Source organism: Aegilops tauschii, chromosome 5 (assembly GCF_002575655.3).
Source record: "Aegilops tauschii subsp. strangulata cultivar AL8/78 chromosome 5, Aet v6.0, whole genome shotgun sequence".
Lineage (NCBI taxonomy): Eukaryota > Viridiplantae > Streptophyta > Magnoliopsida > Poales > Poaceae > Aegilops > Aegilops tauschii.
Genome location: NC_053039.3, coordinates 63378184 through 63405509, shown reverse-complemented (window position 1 = coordinate 63405509; position 27326 = coordinate 63378184). Strand labels below are relative to the sequence as shown.

The 27326-nt window shown below is 43.1% G+C and overlaps 2 protein-coding genes across 3 annotated transcripts; one reads left to right on the top strand and one right to left on the bottom strand.

Annotated features, from left to right (window-relative positions):
- The first annotated feature begins 6171 nt into the window (after positions 1-6171).
- On the top strand, positions 6172-12478 carry LOC109769592 (uncharacterized). 2 transcript variants are annotated; one of them, XM_073499835.1, is made up of 6 exons: positions 6172-6870; positions 6946-7017; positions 7266-7663; positions 7811-7970; positions 11447-11505; positions 11978-12478. In XM_073499835.1, the coding sequence occupies exons 1-3, from the start codon at positions 6550-6552 to the stop codon at positions 7560-7562; spliced, it is 690 nt and encodes a 229-aa protein (XP_073355936.1). In that variant the 5' UTR covers positions 6172-6549; the 3' UTR covers positions 7563-7663; positions 7811-7970; positions 11447-11505; positions 11978-12478. The 2 variants fall into 2 exon arrangements, with proteins under 2 accessions (XP_073355936.1, XP_040244837.1); XM_040388903.3 differs by having other exon boundaries at positions 11447-12478.
- On the bottom strand, positions 9334-11477 carry LOC141022565 (uncharacterized). The gene is made up of 2 exons (XM_073498826.1): positions 11372-11477; positions 9334-10649 (listed from the first exon to the last, which is right to left on the bottom strand). Exons 1-2 carry the CDS (start codon positions 11475-11477, stop codon positions 9334-9336), a joined length of 1422 nt encoding a protein of 473 aa, XP_073354927.1.
- Positions 12479-27326: the final 14848 nt, after the last annotated feature.

Here is a 27326-nt window from a genome sequence, read left to right as displayed (position 1 = left end):
TTATGGTAATTCATCATATGAAGCCCAATATCAAGGTTTGAAGATGGCGGTTCAATAAAGGGCCTAAAGCCCGTAGGTGATTTAAGGCCCGTAGTGATAAACCACCGTAATGGTGTGACTTGTGTTGTAAGGCAAGATTAACTAGTTACCGAGCCAGATACTGTTTATAAGCCGGCCGGGACTCTGTAGGCCGTGGGGCGTCAGCCCGTGTATATAAGGGGGTGACCCGCCGGCGGCTTAAGAGAGATAACATCAAACCGGTAGCCAGGTATAGCGGATTCGCTCCCTGGTCATCGAAACCCTAGTAATTCCACCTCAACTGGAGTAGGCTTTTACCTTCACCGTAAGGGGCCGAAGCAGTATAACCCTCGTACCCTTTGTCCCGCTTTAACCCCTTTAAGCTTCCTAGTTGCGATGGCTCCACGACTAAGTCCTTTCACAAGGGCATCTGCCTGACTATTCCACGACAAGTGGGCCCCAGGAAAACTAACCCAACTAGCACCTCTTCACCGGGATAGTTTTTTTACATGGGTTAGATCCAACTAGCTGAAACTAACCCATGTGTTTGGATCCTTTAGAGCTAGTTGAGGCCAAACTAACCAAATCTAACTCTAATTGAGGGATCCAAACAGGGCCTTAGACCCACTCACCCACATGTACAAGAGACTGCAGCTAGTGCTCACCTTTTCAGTATTTAAAAATCACTTGATGGGACCCACATGAGCTTTTTTTTGGGGGGGGGGGGGCACATAAGCTGATTTCCTGTGATTCGATATGAGCATTGCTTCACGTACGACATAATATGTACGATTTCTGTACGAAGTACTACGGCCATAGTTGATCAACGCTGGCTCAAGGTGGGTTCACGGTGGATTGCAATATATATATATATATATATATATATATATATATATATATATATATATATATATATATATATATATATATATATATATATATATCGTATTAAATCGGACAAGCTTTCATCGCACGTAAGGCACTTCCGATTCGATATCCTCTGTTCCGAATGACAATTCTACATGCAGTACATGGTTTTTTTATCTGTGTTTTGTACCTCTATTCTTTTCGGGTTCCTGCTTTCCCCAATCCTACATTTTCCTTCCCTTTCTTCCAAACAGGGAACATGGTGGAGCTTTACCCGCACTGCACATAGGGGCCCAGATGCGACCTGCACGCGTGTCACATACTCACATTTCCCAACAGCATAATTAAGAGGTTGTTTGGTTCCCAGCCACAGTTTGCCAAGCCAAAATTTGGCAGCCACACTTTAGTTGGTATGTGTTTGGTTTTTGCCACACTTTGGATTCTCACATTTTATTGCCCCTATGGTCCACTTGTCGTAGAGACAAATTTTTTGCCTACTTTTGCCAAAGTTTGACATCCAATTTTTTAATCACACTTGTGTGGCTTGCCCATACTTGTGTGGCTGGCCACACTTTAACTTGGCCATACTAGTCTCCAACCAAACAGATCCTAAGTGCCTGCTTGCTACAACTATAGCAAGATCACCACATAGCTGCAGGTAATTTCTAATTTTGTTTGACAGCTGCAGGTAATTTCTAATTAGCTATACTACACATTCGTTTTGCGAAATAATTAGCTTCACATCTATTATTTCTATTAAACAAGCCAACTTTATTTTTCTTAACCCCACCCCGCAAATGTACCCAGCCTGATTACTATTATCAGATTGTCCCACCTAATCGCATCTAACAGTCAGGATTAATCTAATCTGATGCTACGATTGTACCTAGCAATTAAAATTGGCAGACGATTACTCTGCCAAATACGTGTTCCGTGAAAAATGCAATCCGCCCTTCTCATAGCAATCAAACCCCGCCTCGGCGTGCGACCATCGGTGCGACACAGCCATCGCACGGCTGTGCGTGAGCCCTCTCCCGCTGCGGATTTTTCCTAAAAAAAAACAGAATACAGATCCTAATACTGATTGCCGTCTGTATGGATACATCCCTTATCCACATCCCTCTCCTTGGTCGGAACTCAAGCTCAGCTGAAGCTTTCCATGTCCTCTGCTGCTCCTACTCCTCGAGCCTCCAAGCACTTCCTGCTCATCGACCGGATCTCGTCGCGCTGCCGTGCAGCTTCTACTCGGGCGTGCGCACTCACGCTTCTCACCCCATCCCGGCTCCCGGCTGGCCACCGCCCGCGTGCGCCTGCTGAATCAGCATCCCCGGCTCGGTTGGCCGCCGCCGTGGTCTGCCTGCTGAATCAGCATCCCCGGCTCGGCTGGCCGCCGCCGTGGTCCGCCTGCTGAATCAGCATCCCCGGCTCGGCTGGCCGCCGCCGTGGTCCACCTGCTAAATCAGCATCCCCGGCTCGGCTGGCCGCCGCCGTGGTCCGCCTGCTCAACCTAGTCGCACAGCAGTTTGGTGGGGACGGGATCCTCCACGGCGCCGTCCTCGCTGGTCTGAGATGCGGAGCCTAGCGGGAGCATGTGGGACGGCCACGCAAGAGGTTGGCGTGTCCTTGGCGGGTGCTCGGGCTTGTGGAGGAGGGGCCAAGTATGGAGGGGAAGGACGTCGAGAATCAGCATTAGCGCCATCAATTTGGTACTCAGAGATGAAGAAGAAAGGGACTGCAGCTCATACATGCAGTATTACCTCCGCTTAACACAGGTAATTTCCTCTTATTCTTGTGCCATTCCCGTCTCATGCGTGTTAAATTCAGAGAAGGAGAGCTATTAGCAATTCCATTACTCTGCTTTCATTCAGTTAAGATGCGTGTTAAATTCAGAGAAGGGAGAGCTAATAGTAATTCCAGTACTCTGCTTTCATTCAGTTAAATTAAGATTCCTTGCATGCTAAATTTGGACTGATTGTCAATCTGTTCTCTGCTCGCTCTATGCCTCTAAGCATGACATTCAGATAGATGGTTCAGTGTACATAAATTATTTGCAACTTTGAAGTCAAAACACACATGAGATAAAACTCGCGACAACAAAATAGATCATGTTGGCTTCGGTTGATTGAGGAAGGCTTGGTTTTGTCCTGTCGTCATACTAGAGGTAGAGGTTCCAATGGTCCTTTGCACTGAGGGATTCTGCGCCGAGTGTTGCTGCTGTAAATAGGTAGACATGTGATTTGTCGGATGACCCTGGGCAGAAAGGTAGCAATTTCAGTTCCATTGAAGTTGAGAAATTGGAAACTTGGAAGTATGGAATGTTATACCACTGGATTATAGTGTGGGTCTTGGGTCTGTGGTGGCATCAGGATGGTGTGACCAACTGATGGCTGCATTGTAGCATTTACAAAAGATGTCGCCTTCGGTTGAAGAAGGAAGCCTTGATTTTCTCCTGTCATCAAACTATAGTTAGAGGCTCCAATGGCTTCTATCAGGCAGGGATTCAGAGCAGAGTTCTGCTGTTGTAAAAAGGTGTACTTGTGGTTTGTCGGATGACCCTGTGCACAACGTAGGAACTTTCAGTTTAAATGAAGTTTAAAAAGCTGGAAAACTCGAAAGGGTGGAATGTTATACCACTAGAGTATTGTGTGGTGCTTGGGTTTGTGGTTGCATCGGAAAGCTCGGACCAGTTGATGGTTGCATTGTAGCATTTAGGATAGGTGTTGGTTGAGCAGAGTTATGCTGTTGTATATAGGTGGACATGTGGTTTGTCGGATGACCATGTGCACAAGGTAGCAACTATCAGTTTCAGTGAAGTTTAAAAACTGGAAAACTCGAAAGGGTGGAATGTTGTACCACTGGAGTGTTGTGTTGTGCTTGGGTTTGTGGTTGCATCGGGAAGCTCGGACCAGTTGATGGCTGCATTGTAGCATTTAGGATAGGTGTTGCCTGAGCAGAGTTCTGCTGCTGTAAATAGGTGGACATGTGGTCTGTCAGATGACCCTGTGCACAAAGTAGCAAAGTTCAGTTTCAATGAAGTTTAAAAAAATCGTAAACTTGAAAGAGTGGAATGCTTCTACCACTGTTGTGTTGTATGGTTGGAATCCTGCCAACAGTTGTTGGGTATGCGGTGGCATCGGGATGGTATTATCAATTGATGGTTGCATTGAAGCATTTAGGATAGTGTTGTAGTGTAATTGATATGCACCCATTTGGTTACCGAAAAATTCCAAAGGACCCTGTTGACAATGATAGAGAAAGGTCAATACAATTGAGTGTTTTATAAGAAACAAGCAACAGCATTATACCGTTGAGAGGCCATGAGGTTGTAGTTGTACAATATCTTTTTTGTTCTTTTTCTTCTTTGAAGTTGGTTTATCCGAAGGGACCTATCAAAAAATGATATGAAAGGTTAATAATGTTGAAGGTTTTATAAGACACAAAGCGACGAAGTATAATACCTTTGAGGTGCCATGAGGCTCTAGTTCTACAATATCATCTGTGTTCCTTTTCTTCTTTGAAGTTGCTTTCTCAAATCCACCAACGGGCCTTTTTGATCCTTTGACAGTCTTCTCCTTGACCTTCATACCTTTTGGCTTTGCAAGCCCATCATTGTGTTTTGAAATTTTGCTACAGGGGATGTTCACTCTTGCTGCCACTGTAATGGTAAATATCAGTCTTTGTTTGTCAATAGTCTAGGAAATTATTATTAGTATAATATGCACCTTCTTTAGTACACGAGTCTCCCAAATCTGGATCAGCTCTAATCTTCAAGCATTTCTCCACATCTTGTGCTAATTGCTCTGCAAATTTAGCAGCCTTATTGTGTGAGTATTCTGACTCAGCGGCACGAGCAGCTATTTTCAATAACATTCTGCACAGTTCCTTGTAGCGATTGGACATTCTTGCTTTTAGGTTCTCATGCGGGTTGCATTTGCTTGTTATATCTAGAACTTTGGCATCAATTGTCCATCTTTTCAAGATATATTCTCCGGGGATATGCTTGATATTATTAATATCAAGTACCTTTAAGCAATGAGAGCAAAGGATTCCAGAAAACTCAAACCTTTTGCAGCTGCAACTAACCTTTTCTTCTTTTGGAATGAATCTAACAACATGCTCCTGTTGTGTGCCATGAAATTTTACTACATAAATCTTCAACTCTGTGTCACTTTCATCACAAAGCAATGTGTCATAGTTCAGAGTCCGAAGCATGACGAGAGCATGTAAATGTGCGTTGCTGGAATACAGAAGAGTTCTTAGTTTCAGCATAGTTGTTATAAAATAAATAAGCTTCCTCTTCAGAAAAAAATGTCATGCCAAGCTTTGGTACCCTTTCATCACTGTGATCTGCCGTGGTTTGTTGCGAATCCTGTATCAATTAGGATTCAATTTAGTTAATCCACAGACATGGCAAATGGCAATCATATTTTCCTACCACAAGTTTTGATCAACCGATTCATGAATCATATTTGTCTTGGGAAACATGCAGTGCATTGAGGGATCAATACTGTAGTAGTCTTAAGGTTTAGAGGAGAAATCAAGATGGACTCTGCAATCCTTGTTCTATTTTATACGATTTGTGCAAGAACGTCTTCTCATCCAATTAAATGAGAAACCGGGTACTGTACATGCTCCTACTTTGTTTTTCCAAATGCAACAGAACTAACTTCTTGTCGTTGTTTCGGATCTGCAGATTATGGTCACTAGTCATGGTTTCCTGTACAAGTTCTAAAACGGTACAACATGAGAATTTGCCGGTGATTCATCATGAAGAACAGGGTTCGATTTCTTACTTTTGGTGACTGAGTATCATCGGAAGCATCCTGGTTCCCCGGGCCACTTCTTGGAGAAGCCACCAGGGACGTGAGACTCGAAGAAGACATCAGGGACGGGATTCCTTGGCTGCCCAATTTAAGAGGAGAATTTACCTGTGCTTCCCTGGTCAAGCCGCCATTGATTGTTCTGCCGAGGTTGTAGGTCTCTCTCGCCTTCGGGAGTATATTTTGGCGCGCTTTTCTGCATAAGCGAATCTGTTTCGCGGGCATTTTATGGATATGTTTCACAGGCGATGATTTTCTTTCACTTGATTTTTGTTTAGTCTTAATGGTGCGAGAGTATTACGGAACGAAATAGGTATCACGGGACGTCCGGTATCACGATCTGTATTCTGTTTATTTTTTCGAGAGAAAATCCGCAGCGGGAGGGGGCTCACGCACAGCCGTGCGATGGCTGCGTCGCACCGATTATCGGTCGCACGCCAAGGCCGCAGGCAAGCCGCGTCCATCAAACCCCACACAACCCGCTCCTCCCTGGCCTTCCTTCCATTCTATCGCACCCTCCCTAGGATTAGATCGCCGCCGCCAGACTATGGTCGCTGGATCGAGGTCACCAGTCTCCTCTCCGGCCACCCCTGACGCCAACCCACCACGCTGCGTCCGCCGGACCGACGACGGCGAGGACGAAGTCCGGCGTGCAGTGCAGGGACGAGGAGCTCGAACCGGGCAAGGCGGCAGTCCACACCGGCGAGGAACCCAGGTCTGAGCGCGTGCAGGACCCACCCCTCTGCCGGCGGCGATGCGGCTGCCCGGCTGCTCGGCCGCAACCTGCAGCATTCTCGCGTAGGCGTAGACGTCAGCGGCCACCCAGCGCGCTGCATCATTCGGAATGTGCTGGCGGCCCCGGGCTGCCGCGCGACGAGCTTGCTGTATTTGCGCGCGTGGTCTGGGAAGTGGAATCCGGAGCACCTGGACCGGCGGGCACGTGCCGCAGCGGACGCTGCGAAAAGCAGGCGACTCCGGGCTGCCCGCGCGGCGAGCTTGTTGCACCTGCTCCGCGGTCCTGTGGGGCGAGGACACGGGACCTGGACCCACGGGCGTCCAAGCCGTAGTGCGGTCATGGCGAGGTTCAGCCGGGGCCGAGTCCTCTCTCTCGCCATTGAGTTGGACACCGTCAGGACGAGACCAGCGCGCAGCGTCTCATGTTCAGGTACTTTTAGCAAAAAATTGTTCCTCATCAAATGGCAATTTTATTTAATTTCAGTTCATTTCTACATGGTTTCAGTCCGGCAGCAAGCCACCGAACGATAAATCAGCGAAGACGCTGGGTGCCTACCTTGTGCAGTCTCAGCTGCAGGTAAACTGCAGTTTACTGTTACACATGCCAAAAGGCTGCGCCCTTGAATTACGAATTCAAGATATTAAGTACTCCCTCTGGAAAGATTTATAAGACGTTTTAGAGTTCCACGTTCATTTCTCGTAAAGCTACGAAATATTTTCAGTTTTCAATTTTGCCCTCGTCACTCACTCCTCCCACTCACTCATTCCCCTCCCTCTCGCTCGACTCGCTCGTTCCCCTTTTCTCGCCTCCGACGAAATCCCTAGCTCGTCTCGCCTCCGACGCTCACGTCGTCGCCGCTAGCTTGCCTATCACCCGCGTCGTCGCTGCTCGCCTCCCTCTCCCCCGCGTCGTCCGGGCTGCCTTCACTGGTGCCGTCGCCTCTCACTCTTGCCTGCATCGCCTGCACCAGCAAGGTCGCCACAAAGTTTGATTTTTTACTGAAGGGGAGGCGAGAGCCTGTGCGAGGAGCTATGCCGACGGCTGGGTCTGAAGTGGCTGGTCGTCTCACCGTGAGCACGAGGGGGAGGGGCGGGAGGAGCACGAGCGAGCGGCTGTTTTAGATGAGGAGGAGCGGAGGCGGCAGTGACATGGTGCAGGCGACGCTCCATCTGCTGCTGAGTATGACGAGTGGAGGAGGAGCAGGAGGACGTCGGCGCCGTCGGTGAGCATTCCTCTCTGTAGATCTGATTGCTTGCCGCATGCTTGTTGAGTATTGCAAACTTGCTCCTCTCTGATGATGATGAAACAGAGATCTGACTGAATTTCTCTCATGCCTTGTCCTGAATGTTGATTATGTGAATGTTCGCAGGAACGTGGAGAACAATCAATTCACAGGATCAATCCCAGAGAAGATGCTCAGCATCCCAAAATTGGTGTAGAAGAAAGGACAACCACTTAACCATTCAATTTCTGCAGAAGAAAGGACAATCATTTAACCATTCTGATCCGCGGTTCCTCTCCGACCGACAGTGAGTTGCTGTTTGTACTCCCATGTTCTTTTGCTTGTACTGCTAGAGTGCTTGTGCTTGTGCTGCTATATCTTCTGGTGCTGCTAGATTAATATGAGTAGGAGTAGAGTACAAGCAGTAGTTAGAGTGCTTGCTCAGAGTAGGATTTCTTTTAGGAGCAGTTAGAGTACTCTACTGGAAATCTGAAAGTACTCCTTGTAAGAGTAGTTAGAGTTCTTGCTCAAAGTAGGATTTCATTTAGGAGTCCAGTTGAGCAAGTTTACAAGTTGTAGAGCAAAATGCTCTACTGAAACGAATAATACGCTATAAATAACGTGCACTCCTAATAAATAACAGACCATTTTGTATGGAGCAAGTTAACAGACCATTTTGTTTCAAATAAATAACAAGCCATTTTTCAAATAAATAACGTGTTTTATATAGTTGTCCTAAAAATGTTTGTTCTATGATGCCGGTCCTAAAATCTGATTGCGAGCAGACCTTGAAGAAAATGTGCCTTGCGTCCATATTTCAGCCGCATGTAAACTACCCCAAGTGCTGGAAGGTGATCCAGCTCAGTATAGTATGCCGAAGCGTGTGATCCACGCACCACGCCTTGTAAATTCAGAAACTTCAGTAAATTCAGTACTGTAGGAGTACATTCACTATTTTTCTCTCCAAGTGAATAGATGTGTTTTCCCCGTTGACCATGTGTCATTCTAGAAATAAAATTAGTGCATATCTAATGGTAGTAGATGTGCTTAGCTGAAACTTTAGGAGTGATTTTTGTTAATGTTAATGTTAGGAGTGATTTTGCTTGGAGTACTTGTACTACTTGTAGGAACATATAGTAGTGCTTGATCTGGTGGAGTAGTACTGCTAGAGTAACTTGACAAGTTTGGATGAATAGTGGGGGTGCATGAATAGTCTCCTCGCCACACACACGCGTGCGTGCACGCACGCACACAAACTTTCCTTGCCTCTCATCTCCTTTCCTTACCTCTCCAAACACTACTCCAAAGAACAACACAACTTGCATATTCCAGAAATTATTCAGAAAATTTTAAAAATTATAAAATTCATATAAATTTCATAAACGTGCATATAATTTCAGAAACTTTCAGAAATTATCAAATTCAGAAACTTGCATATAATTTCAGAAACTTTCACACTCCATTTCAAACAACACATATGGAGTACTCCATTTCAAACAACCCAATATAATCCATTTCATACTTTCTTACAACACATATGGAGTATAATCCATTTCCACAAACAACTTTAAAACAATATAATCCATTTCGACAAAAAGGACTCCATGGATGCATTTCCACAAACAAGTCTCATCATAGCACTACAAGTCTCAACATACTCCACTGCATGCTCACTCGACATCTTGTCCTAGAATCTCCATGGCATTATCATAAACTTCACGAGGGAAATGTATCATAGGCGGTAGCATTCCTTGCCTTTCCAATCTCTCCTTCCGCAAATGTGGAATTTTATATGAGTTTCCTCCGCCATAGCTCATCACTTCAACCATGATGGTCTGAAGTGTTAGAAATATTCGGTTGAGTTTGTCGACATCGTACTCATCGAACTCTTCCTGCACACCTTGAATCAGTTCTTTGATAGTCGTAGGGGCTCTGCAGTCGGTCAAAGACTCAAGGGATCTGAAATATCCAAGATCAAGTGCGTTCAGATCTGGAGAATTTGGAGGTTGTTGTATTATTCTAATGTCCAGACCAGTTGTAGCCACAGCTTCTGCAAACTCTGCATCACCGGGAAGAATATGTGTCTTCGCGTTGTCCTGTTGGATCAATATTGGGCCAATATCATCTGCGGGCCACACTTCTTTTATTCCTGGAACCACTTTCTCTATCATATACTGCCGCATTACGCGTCGGTTCACAGTGACGTTCTTGATTTCCATGGTCCCTCTTGCTCTATTTTCACTTCTTCTAGCAGCTGGAATCTCTTGGACGAAAGGCCAGACACCAATTTTCCCTGAGAATGTTACATTGCCTTCAGCATCATATCTGGGTCGAGCAACAGCGGTTAGGAACATTACTTTGCCAATACAGTTCTTGTTCCGAATGGTTCTGACCGGGTCATCTTCCTGAGGGAGGAGGTAGTAATTTCTGTTCATTTTTGTCATATAGAACCACTTTTCGTCAATATGCACAATGTTGTGCATACTGATGAATTTAGGTCTTGTGTCTGCTAAAGTTGTCTCATCAAGCATCGATATGCAAAACTCGATCCTCTCTCTTTTATTCTTTTCTTTCAAGCTTGGCTTCAAACGATTGGAGTGCCTCCTAATCTTGCGAAGCTTGAGTTTCTGGTAGAGTGTAGTATGACTGACACCCAATGCGCGAGCAAGTGACCTGAGAGTCGACCTTCTATTCAATGGAATTGTGGGGATTTGAGATAGAACATTATCCTTTCCTTTCCTTCCACATCTTCCTTTCTTTTGGTTGGACACATCCACCTCCATACCAAGTTCTTTTTGTCGCTCTGCTGTCCTCCAGATTCTCTGAATGAGTTGAATATCAGCTTGAAAAATTCGAGCAACATCCTTCTTGTCAGTTCTTTTGAACTTGCCACCCCTACTCATATTCAACGTAAGCATTGCCATGTAAGCAGCATATCTCTGCTCATCTGTTAGTGAATTTCTTTGCCTTCGTATTTGATGAACACCTACAACAGCAAAAGAAAAATAGGAAAATTAGGGAAACTGTGGTAGAATAAGAAAGCTATGAAAAATCAATTCAACTAAATTCATTTCAACCATGATCATATCAGCAAGATAATCCAATAATGATCTTGAAAATCTATGGTGAAAAATCATTCTAGCAAATCTTGAATAAGCCAATCATGGTTGGGTTAATCTTGCTAATCATTCTAGCCAATCATTGTAGAACAACAAATCATGCTCTTGGATAAGCTAATCAGTCTAGCAAAATCTTGTTAACAACAAGCAAAGAAACTGCTAACATATGAGCAGTATCATTGAGTATATGCTGTTGACCCCTGTGTCAAGTGTCATAATTCAAGTGTAATGAACAGAGGCAGATCTTGACAGAGCTTGACAATGGAGTACACTTGACTTGGTTACTCTCATTTAAAGCACTAGGAGTAGGATGCATATGCATATGCCAACATCAGGAGTACTCCTGTACAACATCGGGAGTAGGATGCATATGCATATGCCAACAACTAAAAGAAGATGCACTGCTATACAAGTTCATTTATACTGCAAATACACAAAATTAGGAGTACTATACCCTGGAGTAATTAGTGCAATTTCACTGTTTAATCAAACAGTACATGATCAAGGAGTATTTCAGCAAGTTTAATTTCAGTTACAAACAGTACATGATCAATTGGAAACATGATCAAGGAGTATGTGTATGGAGTACCTCCTGCTGCAGGTTCTTCTTGGAGATCTGCTTCATCTTCTTGGATCATATTCACATCAACATCTTCTTCTGCAGGTGGTGAGCAGTTCAGATCTGGAAGCACCATACTGTGATGTTGCTGTTGTGATGTTCAGGTACTGTTGCTACTGCTGTTGTGCTGGTGCTCTACTTTTCCTCTTGCTACTGCTGCTATGATGAGAAATTCTTATCGGTGCTCTTGCTATGATGAGAAATTCTCCTGTTTGTGCTACTCCTGCATGATGAGTACTCCACTGTTGTGCTAGTGCTCCACTTTTCCTCTTGTTGGTGCTCTTGCTATGATCAAGGAGTACTTTATGACCTGCACCTGCTGTTGTACTGAGAAATTGTACTCCTGTGCTGATTTGCACCTGCTGTTGTACTGAGAAGTTGTACTCCTGTGTTGATTTACACCTGCTATTGTACACTGCTGATCTGCTCTTCCTACTGTTGTGCACCTGTGATCTCCTGAACTGCTGTTGTGCTATGATGAGAATTTATTCTTGTTGTTGTTGTACTCCTTGATCCAGCTGCTATGATGAATTCTTGCTGTTGATCATGTTGCTGAATTCTTGCAAGGAGCACCAGGGCGAGCAGCAAGGTGGACGCAGCAGGGAGCACCTGCGAGCAGCAAGGTGGGCGCAGCGGGGATCACCTAGGCGAGTAGCAAGGGAGGGCTCCCTGGGTGCAGTGGCAAGGGAGGGCGCCCTGGCGCGGCAAGGGAGGGCCTGGGCGTGGCTGGGAGGGCCTAGGCGCGGAGAGGATGGCCTGCGCGCGGCCTGGGGACCGAAGCTGGGCGGCGAGGACGAGCGCCTGGGCGCGGCCTGGGGACCGAAGCTGGGCGGCGAGGACGAGCGCCTGGATGCGCGGCTGATGCGGGGACGTGAGGAAGAAGACGACTGGTTTGAAATTCAAATCAAGGGCATAATTGTCTATTTGCACTTTTGTCGGCTGTGTCTGAAAATCCCTCAACGTCTTATAATTCTTTCCAGAGGGAGTACAATCATTGTAATCCGGGAGGTGCATTTTGCCCAAACGCTCAACAATTTTTGAAGTATGGAATTCTGAAGTAGCAAATTTTCAGTTTGATGTACTGCCAATGAAATTTCGATCGCCCTATCTCCTCCGCAATGTGCAGAGGTTGCTGTCGCGCTCACCACAGGGAAGACCACCGAGTACTTCACCTAAATCCAGTGCAAACAACCACCACGTTCGCCAAGAAGTGGACGAACGCCCAGCAGATTAATATTGAAGTAAGGATCGCAACCCTCGCATGTGCTTCCTGACTCACTTTCTTCTTGAGCAAAGATATGTGGATCAGTTACTTCATGTCAGCTAACAAAATTAGATATCCTATCTAAGAGTGGGTTGTCTTTTACCCCTTTGAAATTGACGAGTTGATCGATAATGCTAAGTAATGGAGTGTGATCGATGTTGGTGCTTTGTAATACAAAGTGGAGGGAAACCCTTTTTCGGTAAGTGTATGCATTCTTCGTTCCATGAACAATATTTCCGGTCATGTTAGAGAGATTGGTTTTAAGCATGTAAATCTGAATTTCACATACTCTGCACGAGAAGCTTCAGTTATAATTTATAAAGGATGAAAAATATTTAGCGGTATAATAGTAAGAAGTATGTCTGAAGCATGCCGATGTTCAGCAAATTAGAGAACTACATTGTTGCACCTTATATTGCCTCATGGTCATGGATAGTGTTCTGTTGCAAGTAACTTGTCTTAAGAGGCACCTTATTCTTTTTTACAACTGAGTTTCTAAAATTACAATAAACTTCGATTTTTTTTTCCAAAAAGGAGGATTACCTCCGGCCTCTTGATCAACTGAAATTTGAGTTTATGTCAACAGCAAAAGTGTACAAGGTTCTGTATGTTCTACCAAGCCCGGCTGCCACTGCGGTTCTACCAAGCTTCTGTATGTTCTATCTCTCTGCCACACTAGGTTATAAGGGTGTTGATTCTGACATTGTGGATGCACCTCTAAAGCACAGAATGATGGTAAAGCTATATTTTCACATTTCATTTTGGCATTCTAGGGACAGAAAGGTCGTTTCGAAGTTTCATGGGTTAACAATTCGAAACTACCAAAAGTACAAGTTCACTCTGATGGAAGTTTGTCTAAAATCCTAGACGAGGGAGTTGTTTCCACGGTACATGTATTGAATGTGCTTAGAGACGCCTAATTTACATACACTCATCCCTGTACATGGAAGTTTGTAAAATGTATCTTGGGTTCCATTTGGTGCAAGATGAAGTGTACTAACTATTAAGGATATTTAATTTGTGTCAGCAAATTACGAAGACAAAGTTTGTGGTATTTAAATAAAGAGCTATGTTGTTTCGTAGCATGAAACAATTCAAACTTTTGTGTTTATAATGTTTGACCAAGTTTATATCAGTCAATATATGCATTGTGTGTGCACGTTTACTATTTGGACAAAGAGAGCTCTGTCATGACATAAAACAAATTGAATGATTGTAATTGACTATTTTTGGAGAAAGGGGTATATTGAAAACGTGCGTTGCACGTGCACGCTTACTAGTGTTAAGAAAGGTGTCTAGTCTTCTTAACGTCCACAACTGTGTATTCTTTTTCTTAAGAGAGAGAGAGAGAGAGATTTTTGGGGGGGAACAACGCACATCCCAAGCCCTGTTCTCTACCCTCGGCAGAAAGGGGATTAAACTAAAAATTCCTTTTTTAATAGTATAATAGCAGTATTAATAAAGGGAGATGCGTTTCTCTTATTATTTTTGTCCATTCACCCTATAGAATTATTTTCTTCCGCACCTATCCGATCTTGTACTAAAATTTTTATCCACCCACATATAAATAAATTTTTGGGCTGGACCTCCAAACCATGCAGTCAAGGGACTTGCTCTACATTTTTTTCCCTTTGATTGGACCGCAAGGAAAAAAATGCTAGAGCGATTGTTTTCAGGTGCTCTCGCTTTCCTCTCTGCTAATGTAGAATTCAATCTCATCGTGTGAGCCGCGGATTTTTATATATCATCCACAGTGTTTGCCCCCATAGGCCTTTCAAAGGGAACCTTAGCAACTAGCTTTGGAAAATACCATTTATATATTTTTTAGAATTAAAGAATATTTGTGAGTTTTTTCAAATCATGAATTTAGAAAATACCCAATATTGTTAAAAAAGATTCATGAATGAAAGAAATATTCGTGACTTTTAAAAAGGATCACAGCTTATAAAAATATTCTCAAGTTATAAATGTTCATGAATTTTAAAAACTATTCGTAAATTTCATAAACTATGCACGGACTATAAAATCATTGAATTTAAACGAGGAAGAGAAAAAAAAGAGGTAAAACTAAATTTTATAAAATAAAACAAAAAATTACTTCCTCTGTTCCTAAATATATGACGTTCTATTTGACGTTTTGGTAGAACGTCATATATTTAGAAAAGGGGGGGGGGGGGGGCAGGGTAATAAAAAAGGGTAAAAAATCGAAAGCAAAATGAAATCAGTATTTTTTTTTCTATACTCCTATATAGTGTACGAGTAACCCACAATATGGACTGTTGGATAGTTTCAATCGAATGGCTCACGTTTGTTTGCTTGGATTCTGGTTCAATACATACCGTTGGATAAGAAAATCCTACGGCCCTGTCCTCTGGGGGGGTTACCAACAACGCACATCCCAAGCCTTGTCCTCTGCCCTCGGCAGAAAGAGAGATTAAACTAAAAATTCCTTTTTTTAATAGTATAATAGTAGTATTAATAAAGGGAGTTGCGTTTCTCTGATTATTTTTGTCCATTCACCCTATAGAATTATTTTCTTCCGCATCTATCTGATCTTGTACTGAATTTTTTATCCACCCACATATAAATAAATTTTTGGGCTGGACCTCCAAACCATGCATTCAAGGGACTTGCTCTACATTTTTTTCCCTTTGATTGGGCCGCAAGGGAAAAAAAATGCTAGGCGATTGTTTTCAGGTGCTCTCGCTTTCCTCTCTGCTAATGTAGAATTCAATCTCATCGTGTGAGCCGCGGATTTTTATATATCATCCACACAGTGTTTGCCCCCATAGGCCTTTCAAAGGGAACCTTAGCTACTAGCTTTGGAAAATATCAATTATATATTTTTTATACTTAAAGAATATTTGTGAGTTTTTTTAAATCATGAATTTAAAAATACCCAATATTGTTAAAAAGATTCATGAATGAAAGAGACATTCATGACTTTTAATAATGATCACGGCTTATAAAATATTCTCAAGTTATAAATGTTCATGAATTTTAAAAACTATTCGCAAATTTCATAAACTATGCACGAACTATAAAATCATTGAATTTAAACGGGGAAGAGAAAAAAAGAGAGGTAAAACCAAATTTTATAAAATAAAACAAAAAAGTACTTCCTCTACTCCTAAATATATGTCGTTCTATTTGACGTTTTGGTAAAATGTCATATATTTAGAAGGGGGGGGGGGGGGGGGGGGGGGTAATAAAAAAGGTAAAAAATTCGAAAGCAAAATTAAAAATCAGTATTTTTTTCTATACTCCTATATAGTGTACGAGTAACTCACAATATGGACCGTTGGATAGTTTAAATCAAATGGCTCACGTTTGTTTGCTTGGATTCTGGTGCAATACATACCGTTGGATAAGAAAATCCTACGGCTGTTATTCCAGGGATTCGCCATGGTGCAGCCTGGCTCCTGCGTGCGCACATGGCATCCTTCAGACTGGTACTGAGCATGTCACGTACAGGGTCCATCCTGCATCGTTCCAGTAAACTCCATAGGATTCTTTTATAAAAAAAATTGACAGGTACTCTACCGGTTCTTTTCACAACCTAAAAGAAGGCCAGCTCGGTACAAACCTCGAGAAGAATCAACGTCAGATGCTTCAAGTCTCCACGATTTGGCTGGATAATAGTATACAAAATAAAGACCAATCTGTGCTGATGTGCTTGCACCGAAAAAAAAAGCGACCTGCTGGTCCACCTGCCAATTTAATTTTTCGTTTCTTATTTTTTGGATTATTATGTACTTCTCTAAAGTAAATATTATTATTTCTTCTATTACAGTACTTATCGATCTATATTTAAAGCAATATTTGCATAGAGTTAAATATGTATTATTTCCACCAAAAAACATTTATGTTTCATACCTTCCCAACCATGTAAATCATATGGACATAATGTGAATAGATTATCTTCTGTATAATAAAAATCAATAATTGAAAAGATATATGTTGATGATACAATTATTTCATAAAGGAACACACATGTCTTAGATAAAATATTAACCACATATTTGAGAACGTCCCATCGTTTTTGTGTTCAGATTCAAGATGAGTGAGTTGTGATTGTTTTAATATTTAGGAAAATTTCTCTAAATATTGTTAATACTTTGTTATGCTGCACCCTATACGTTCGCATCATCCGTTGTATGGCCCTGCCATGAGAATCAACTTTACATTTTTTAAATCTTTATGAAAGGATAATCACGAATGGTTTATTTCAGGTTTTTGTTGACACTATGCACTAAATGGGGTAAAGTGCATGTGAAAAAAAATCTCTAGATAAAAGACAAGAAAAAATAAATTTAACAACTCCCTTAAATGTTGAATTAAGGGGCCACCTACATTCATGTGCCTACAAAGAATTTATTTCAGTTAGTTTTGTCAACAATCCGATTCAGGTCCAGTGGCCACAACTTCAGATTCCTCGTCATTTTGGTGTTGTTCTTCTTCTTTCTGGAACCATTGCCCGGCGTCGGCCCAACAGCGAACCACCCTGCCCTCTGCCCTGCTTGATTCCACCTCCTTTGCCCCCTCGGCCTCCCTCTAAACCTTGCCAGATTCCATGCCGGCGAGCTCCCCGCACCCCCGTTGCACCCGGACCCATCAACCTATGACTCCCCTCCACTAACAATGGTGTTGTCGTGTAGTCCCCGGCTCCGGGTCACTCCTGGCTCGGCCTCACCATCACACCTGTCTCGGCATCAGACGCTATGTTAAATTGACTGGTCTCATTTTCAATTTTCATGCAACTGATAAATACCAAAATCTTTGAATTAATTATTTATCAGCCTGACCTAAAAAATAGTAATTAATTTGTCTATGATATCGTCCATCCTATGATATGCTTTATTTATAACATTCATGGACACTATTTTTTGCAATGCTCATTGAAAAATGGAAAATGTTCTGTGAGCCGTGCCATGCTGAGTTATTCATTATTGTTGTGCATGATTAAGTATTAACGTGCAAAGCACGTGCAACTAACTAGTAGAATTAATATAAAAATCAGTAGTCGAACCAAAACGGGCGCTCGGCTTCGGCTTCAGCCTGGTTTCTTTAATGGAAATCGGAGGGGAAGCCTTCTTTTGCTCTAAAAAAAACGGGCGCTCTGTGCCGACGCTACCTAGTTGGGCCGGGCCCGATTGTCGAAGTAACCCGTTCGCTATGCGCTGAATGGGATATTCCCCCGAGCCCACCACCCACACCATATAAGGGATCGGTCCAAGCCTGCCAGCAGCACCTACCCCACCGGTCAGGATCATCTTCTTCCTTCGCCCGAGAGCGCCCATAGCAAGAGCACCACCCAGTGGCCAGCGAGCGACGTTTCGAGACAGACGCGTCCCGTCCATGGAGCCGCAGGCAGGAGCACGCGCGCCCCGCCTCAGGCCTCGGCCCGCTCTCCCACCGGTAGGCACCTTCGCCCGTCGACACGTGATGAGTCTTGGTTTCTTGCATCGGCAGACGATTCTTGCGCTCCTTCTTTTTCTTGGTCTGTTCTACCATGCTGATACTTATACTCGATCTTATTCTTATTATTGATCTCGCCAATCATCTTATACTTCGAAATCAAAGTCATCAGGCAGTTCTTTCCGTTTCTTGCACGGGAAAGAACAGTTCTTGATACATTTGTCCATTGATCTTCCGCGATTTCATCAAGTTCATGATGTTCTTGCGGCAGTTTCCGGAGCCTACAGAGTTCGAAGTCCAGGCGGAGCTGGTTACGGGCGACAAGTTCATTGACGACCTCAATGAGTCTGTTGCCAACGTCTACACCAGCGTCGCATTGCTTCGGGAGGAGGTTTACAATAACGGAGGGCTGGAGGCGCACGACGCGAAGAGTATGGGGAAGTCGAATCAAGCAGCGTGGAAGAGCATCCGGAGGCTTCTCAAGAAAGCCAAAGATTGGCGCGATCAAATTGAGGAAGCAGGAGCTCGCCCGCTCGAGGAGCCGGATCATCTGTCCCGTCCCATACCCAAGGCCTGACCTTGCAATGTTAAGCGAAGAGGATTGAGTTCTTTTCCAGTACTGATATTATGGTCGTCATTAGATAGTAGAAAGTGAAATTTCATGCCACTGGTTCTTAAGATTGACGCCCGTGATCTTTTGTTCTCTGATCAGATCGAGTGGAGAACTAGATTTGATGTTTTGAAATGTGAACCCTTTTTTGTGATCTTTTTCTGTTTGGTGGATTGCAAATGCCAATGGTTGCTGATCTTTTTGCTGTTTGGTGCTTTGGCAATTTGCCACATTGGCCATTGGGCACGGTGCGTATACTTTGGATTTGGAAAACTTGGATGCCATGCAGGGCTTTGCAATGGAGGGGTAGTTGCATTCTGAACCGTACTATGTTGTTTATTTTGCTGGTTGCCCTTGTGAAGTTGTGATCCTACAATATCTAATCGCTGATCTTAGTCTGTCACATTTAATGGATAGATAAATGACTGAGCTTAGTCAGCCATTCAAAGTAGACCTGTTTTATGGTTCCGATTATAGTGTCTCTCCCATATACTTTGTGCACAAGCATGAAGTTGATATAATCACATAATCATCCACTTTAGCTATATGTAAGTTGCTTGAAAACTGAATTTGGGTTAGTTAATTTTTCTGACCGTTGATTGCTGCTTCAAGATCCGTGCTCCCCCTTTTTTTTTCTATTGTATGGTGTGTCTAATTCGGACTGTCCGACTGACTCTGTTTTGGGTCAGTCAATGCTTAGCAGGCTGACGCCCATCAGCCCGTCAGCCCTTCTGAGACCCAGCCTTCTACTATCTTCATTTGTCTTTTGTCTATCTTTTTTTCTTTCTGTTTTAGTCTTTTTTGCTTTTTGCTTTTTGCACTATTTTTTTTTATTAGTAGTTTTTAGATTTTTGTGTGGGTATTTGTAGGATGTTGGGTGAGTGTAAATGTATGTACATAAATCTATACAATATGTGAATCTTTTTGCACTATTATATGATTATTATTTGCATATTACTAAAAGTGCAAATTTATTCCAAAGTTGCATGTATTTTTTTTCATTTTCGTTTTTATTAAAAATGTGATACCAATGTCAGTAATTGATTTTTTTCTGATTATTATTATTATTATTATTATTATTATTATTATTATTATGTTTTTATTACGTTTTCTTTACTATGAAGTTAAGACCAATGCCACTAATTCATTGCTTCTTAGAAAACTTCAGTTTTCCATATATTTGGAACCATAATTTTTGGTTATATTATGTGCACATTTTTTCATTGCTTATTTTACTTTTCTTTCTTCTTAAAGGGCAAATACAAATGCCTCTAAAATTCATTCTTTCTTGGAATAGTTCATTATTTTGATTTAGTTTTAGTTTTTTTATTTCATTTTCTTTCTTCTACAAGGGTAATACCAATCTCATTAATTCGTTTCTCCTTATGATTTTTTTAAATTCCACTATTATATACTTACTCTTGCATATTTTTTAAAGCGCTATTTTTATGTATATTGTGTACAAATTTTGTCATTGTTTGGTTTAGATTTTATTTAGAGTACGCTTTAGTTTTTATTTCATGTTCTTTTTTCTTAAAGGGTAATATCAAAGCAACCAATTCTTTCTTTCTTAGAATACTTCATTATTTTAACTTTGTTTTAGCATTTTTTTCATTTTGTTTCTTCTTTAAGGTTAATACCAATGACACTAATTCATTCCTTCTTGTAAATATGTATTTTTGGCAAAAATCCACTATTATATGCTTATTCTTGCATAGTTTAAAAAAACACATTTTTGGTATATTGTGTGCAAATTTTATCATTGTTTGTTCTAGATTTTCTTTTTTTTGGAGGGCAATACACATGTCATTAATTCATCATTTCTTAGAAATTTATACACGTAAGTACTGAGTAATATGTGTGTAAATTATACTAGAGCGCAAAAATGGCATTATTATATGCTTATTATTGCATATTCTTAAAAAGCGCAAATTTCATAGAATACTTTGTTATTTTGACTTTCTTTTAGTTTTATTTCATTTTCTTTCTTCTTAAAGGGAATCCAGTAATTAAATTTTCTTTGGAAATTTTATTTTATTTTAGTTTTTGTTTCATTTTCTTTCTATTAGAATGGTAACACCAATGCCACTAATTCATTCTTTCTTAGAAAACTTTGTTATTTTGATTATTTTGTTTTAGTTTTTGTTTCATTCCCTTTCTTCTTTAAGCGTAATACCAATGACACTAATTCATTCATTCTGAGGAAACTTTTTTTTTTGTGAAATTTCACTATCATATGCTTATACTTGTGTATTACAAGAAAGCTCAATTTTTCTTTCTTCTTTTAAGGATAACACCAATGCCACTAATTCTTCCTTCTTAGAATTTTTTTTTGAAACTTTCATTATTATATGCTTATTCTTGCATATTATGAATAAGCGCAATTTTTGTGAAAATTGCATGCACATTTTGTCTTTATTTGCATTTTTACATATATTTTCTTTCTTTTGAAGGGTACCAATGTCACTAGTTCAATCCTTCTTAGAATTTTTTTGGTTGCACTGTGGTTATTTTCGTGCTCGATTGCCTTTTTTTGCGAAAAGGACCTCATGTTATATCAAAACTTCAAAGGTAGTATAGAGGACCCCAAAAGTAATAGAAACTACAGCAAGGTCCTCAGACCACACAACGGAGCCAAGTCACATCTATATAGAGAAGGGCGAAAAGGGAGCAACCACAGAGTTCCTCTAATCCCACCTGCGAGGGCGCGGATCCTTGCCTTCTCCGCTTGCTCCGGCGGCGGGAGGAGGTGGGGATCCCGTTCCTGTGCTCCCGGTGTGTAGATAGGGTAGGAGTGTTGGAAATATGCCCTAGAGGCAATAATAAAAGGTTATTATTATATTTCTTTGTTCATGATAATCGTCTATTATTCATGCTATAATTGTATTGTCCGGAAATCGTAATACATGTGTGAATACATAGACCACAAAGTGTCCCTAGTAAGCCTCTAGTTGACTAGCTCGTTGATCAACAGATAGTCATGGTTTCCTGACTATGGACATTGGATGTCATTGATAACGGGATCACATCATTAGGAGAATGATGTGATGGACAAGACCCAATCATAAGCATAGCATAAAAGATCGTGTAGTTTCGTTTGCTAGAGCTTTTCCAATGTCAAGTATCTTTTCCTTAGACCATGAGATCGTGCAACTCCCGGATACCGTAAGAGTGCTTTGGGTGTGCCAAACGTCACAACGTAACTGGGTGACTATAAAGGTGCATTACGGGTATCTCCGAAAGTGTCTGTTGGGTTGGCACGGATCGAGACTGGGATTTGTCACTCCGTGTGACGGAGAGGTATCTCTGGGCCCACTCGGTAATGCATCATCATAATGAGCTCAATGTGACTAAGGCGTTAGTCACGGGATCATGCATTGCGGTACGAGTAAAGAGACTTGCCGGTAACGAGATTGAACAAGGTATTGGGATACCGACGATCGAATCTCGGGCAATTAACATACCGATTGACAAAAGGAATTGCATACGGATTGATTGAATCCTCGACACCGTGGTTCATCCGATGAGATCATCGTGGAACATGTGGGAGCCAACATGGGTATCCAGATCCCGCTGTTGGTTATTAACCGGAGAGGCGTCTCGGTCATGTCTGCATGTCTCCCGAACCCGTAGGGTCTACACACTTAAGGTCCGGTGACGCTAGGGTTGTAGAGATATATGTATGCGGAAACCCGAAAGTTGTTCGGAGTCCCGGATGAGATCCCGGACGTCACGAGAGGTTCCGGAATGGTCCGGAGGTGAAGAATTATATATAGGAAGTCCAGTTTCGGCCACCGGGAAAGTTTCGGGGGTTACCGGTAATGTACCGGGACCACCGGAAGGGTCCCAGGGGTCCACCGGGTGGGGCCACCTATCCCGGAGGGCCCCGTGGGCTGAAAGTGGAAGGGAACCAGCCCTTAGTGGGCTGGGGCGCCCCCCCTTGGGCCTCCCCCCATGCGCCTAGGGTTGGGAACCCTAGGGGGGGGAGTTCCCCCTTGCCTTGGGGGGCAAGGCAACCCCTTTCCCCCTTGTGGCCGCCGCCCCCTTGAGATCTCATCTCTTGGGGCCGGCGCCTCCCAGGGGGCCTATATAAAGGGGGGGAGGGAGGGCAGCACACAATAGCCTTGGGCGCCTCCCTCCTCCCCTGCAACACCTCTCTCTCTCTCTCTCTCGCAGAAGCTCGGCGAAGCCCTGCAGGAGACCCGCTACATCCACCACCACGCCGTCGTGCTGCTGGATCTCCATCAACCTGTCCTTCCCCCTTGCTGGATCAAGAAGGAGGAGACGTCGCTGCACCGTACGTGTGTTGAACGCGGAGGTGCCGTCCGTTCGGCACTCGGTCATCGGTGATTTGGATCACGGCGAGTACGACTCCGTCATCCACGTTCATTGGAACGCTTCCGCTCGCGATCTACAAGGGTATGTAGATGCACTCCCTTCCCCTCGTTGCTAGTATACTCCATAGATGCATCTTGGTGAACGTAGGAAAATTTTAAAATTATGCTACGATTCCCAACAGTGGTATCAGAGCCAGGCCTATGCGTAGTTACTATGCACGAGTAGAACACAAAGCAGTTGTGGGCGTTGAGTTTGCCAATTCTTCTTGCCACTACTAGTCGTTTCTTGTTTCGGCGGCATTGTAGGATGAAGCGGCCCGGACCGACCTTACACGTACGCTTACGTGAGACAGGTTCCACCGACTGACATGCACTAGTTGCATAAGGTGGCTAGCGGGTGTCTGTCTCTCCTACTTTAGTCGGAACGGATTCGATGAAAAGGGTCCTTATGAAGGGTAAATAGAAATTGGCAAATCACGTTGTGGTCATACGTAGGTAAGAAAACGTTCTTGCTAGAAACCTACAAACCACGTAAAAACTTGCAACAACAATTAGAGGACGTCTAACTTGTTTTTTGCAGCAAGTGCTATGTGATGTGATATGGCCAGAAGATGTGATGAATGATATATGTGATGTATGAGATTGATCATATTCTTGTAATAGGAATCACGACTTGCATGTCGATGAGTATGACAACCGGCAGGAGCCATAGGAGTTGTCTTTATTATTTTGCATGACCTGCGTGTCATTGAATAACGCCATGTAATTTACTTTACTTTGTTGCTAAACGCGTTAGCCATACAAGTAGAAGTAATCGTTGGCGTGACGACTTCATGAAGACACAATGATGGAGATCATGATGATGGAGATCATGGTGTCATGCCGGTGATAAAGATGATCATGGTTCCCCGAAGATGGAGATCAAAGGAGCATGATGATATTGGCCATATCATGTCACTATTTGATTGCACGTGATGTTTATCATATTTTTGCATCTTATTTGCTTAGAACGACGGTAGTAAGTAAGATGATCCCTTATAATAATTTCAAGAAAGTGTTCACCCTAACTGTGCACCGTTGCGAAGGTTCGTTGTTTCGAAGCACCACGTGATGATCGGGTGTGATAGATTCTAACGTTCGAATACAACGGGTGTTGACGAGCCTAGCATGTACAGACATGGCCTCGGAACACACGTAATACACTTAGGTTGACTTGACGAGCCTAGCATGTACAGACATGGCCTCGGAACACGGAGGACCGAAAGGTCGAGCATGAGTCGTATAGAAGATACGATCAACATGGAGATGTTCACCGATCTTGACTAGTCCGTCTCACGTGATGATCGGACACGGCCTAGTTGACTCGGATCATGTTTCACTTAGATGACTAGAGGGATGTCTATCTGAGTGGGAGTTCATTAAATAATTTGATTAGATGAACTCAATTATCATGAACTTAGTCTAAAATCTTTACACTATGTCTTGTAGATCAAATGGCCAACGTTGTCCTCAATTTCAACGCGTTCCTAGAGAAAACCAAGCTGAAAGATGATGGCAGCAATTATACGGACTGGGTCCGGAACCTGAGGCTCATCCTCATAGTAGCCAAGAAAGATTATGTCTTAGAAGCACCGCTAGGTGAAGCACCAATCCCTGAGAACCAAGACGTTATGAACGCTTGGCAGCAGCGTGCTGATGATTACTCCCTCGTTCAGTGCGGCATGCTTTACAGCTTAGAACCGGGTCTCCAAAAGCGTTTTGAGAAACATGGAGCATATGAGATGTTCGAGGAGCTGAAACTGGTTTTTCAAGCTCATGCCCGGGTCGAGAGATATGAAGTCTCCGACAAGTTCTTCAGCTGTAAAATAGAGGAGAACAGTTCTGTTAGTGAGCACATACTCAGAATGTCTGGGTTGCACAACCGCTTGTCTCAGCTGGGAGTTAATCTCCCGGATGACGCGGTCATTGACAGAATTCTCCAGTCGCTTCCACCAAGCTACAAGAGCTTTGTGATGAACTACAATATGCAGGGGATGGAAAAGACCATTCCCGAGGTATATTCAATGCTGAAATCAGCGGAAGGGGAGATCAGAAAAGAACATCAAGTGTTGATGGTGAATAAAACCACTAAGTTCAAGAAGGGCAAGGGTAAGAAGAACTTCAAGAAGGACGACAAGGGGGTTGCCGCGCCCGGTAAACCAGTTACTGGGAAGAAGTCAAAGAATGGACCCAAGCCCGAGACTGAGTGCTTTTATTGCAAGGGAAGTGGTCACTGGAAGCGGAACTGCCCCAAATATTTAGCGGACAAGAAGAAGGCCGGCAACACCCAAGGTATATGTGATATACAAGTAATTGATGTGTACCTTACCAGTACTCGTAGTAGCTCCTGGGTATTTGATACCGGTGCAGTTGCTCATATTTGTAACTCAAAACAGGAACTACGGAATAAACGGAGACTGGTGAAGGACGAGGTGACGATGCGCGTCGGGAATGGTTCCAAGGTCGATGTGATCGCCGTCGGCACGCTACCTCTGCATCTACCCACGGGATTAGTTTTAAACCTCAATAATTGTTATTTAGTGCCAGCTTTGAGCATGAACATTGTATCTGGATCTCGTTTAATTCGAGATGGCTACTCATTTAAATCTGAGAATAATGGTTGTTCTATTTATTTGAGAGATATGTTTTATGGTCATGCCCCACTGGTCAATGGTTTATTTTTGATGAATCTCGAACGTGATGTTACACATGTTCATAGTGTGAATACCAAAAGATGTAAAGTTGATAACGATAGTCCCACATACTTGTGGCACTGCCGCCTTGGTCACATTGGTGTCAAGCGCATGAAGAAGCTCCATGCAGATGGACTTTTGGAGTCTCTTGATTACGAATCATTTGACACGTGCGAACCATGCCTCATGGGTAAGATGACCAAGACTCCGTTCTCCGGAACAATGGAGCGAGCAACAAACTTATTGGAAATCATACATACCGATGTGTGTGGTCCAATGAGTGTTGAGGCTCGTGGAGGATATCGTTATGTTCTCACTCTCACTGATGATTTAAGTAGATATGGGTATGTCTACCTGATGAAACACAAGTCTGAAACCTTTGAAAAGTTCAAGGAATTTCAGAGTGAAGTTGAGAATCAACGTGACAGGAGAATAAAATTCCTGCGATCAGATCGTGGTGGAGAATATTTAAGTCACGAGTTTGGTGCACACTTAAGGAAATGTGGAATAGTTTCACAACTCACGCCGCCTGGAACACCTCAGAGAAATGGTGTGTCCGAACGTCGTAATCGCACTCTATTGGATATGGTGCGATCTATGATGTCTCTTACCGATTTACCGCTCTCATTTCGGGGTTATGCTTTAGAGACTGCCGCATTCACTTTAAATAGGGCACCGTCTAAATCCGTTGAGCCGACACCGTATGGATTATGGTTTGGGAAGAAACCTAAGTTGTCGTTTCTAAAAGTTTGGGGATGCGATGCTTATGTCAAGAAACTTCAACCTGAAAAGCTCGAACCCAAATCGGAAAAATGCGTCTTCATAGGATACCCTAAGGAAACTATTGGGTATACCTTCTACCTCAGATCCGAAGGCAAGATCTTCGTTGCCAAGAACGGGTCCTTTCTAGAGAAGGAGTTTCTGTCGAAAGAATTGAGTGGGAGGAAAGTGGAACTTGATGAGGTGATAGTCACCCCTTCCGAACCGGAAAGTAGCGCAGCGCGGGAAAATGTTCCTGTGGTGCCTACACCGACTGGGGAGGAAGTTAATGATGATGATCATGAAACTTCAGATCAAGTTACTGAACTTCGTAGGTCCACAAGGACACGTTCCGCACCAGAGTGGTATGGCAACCCTGTCCTGGAAATCATGTTGTTAGACAACGGTGAACCTTCGAACTATGAAGAAGCGATGGCGGGCCCGGATTCCGACAAATGGCTAGAAGCCATGAAATCCGAGATAGAATCCATGTATGAAAACAAAGTATGGACTTCGACTGACTTGCCCGTTGAGCAGCGAGCCATAGAAAACAAATGGATCTTTAAGAAGAAGACGGACGCAAATGGTAATGTGACCATCTACAAAGCTCGACTTGTCGCTAAGGGTTATCGGCAAGTTCAAGGGGTTGACTACGATGAGACTTTCTCACCCGTAGCGAAGCTGAAGTCCGTCCGAATCATGTTAGCAATTGCCGCATACTATGATTATGAGATATGGCAGATGGACGTCAAAACGGCATTCCTTAATGGCTTCCTTAAGGAAGAGTTGTATATGATACAGCCGG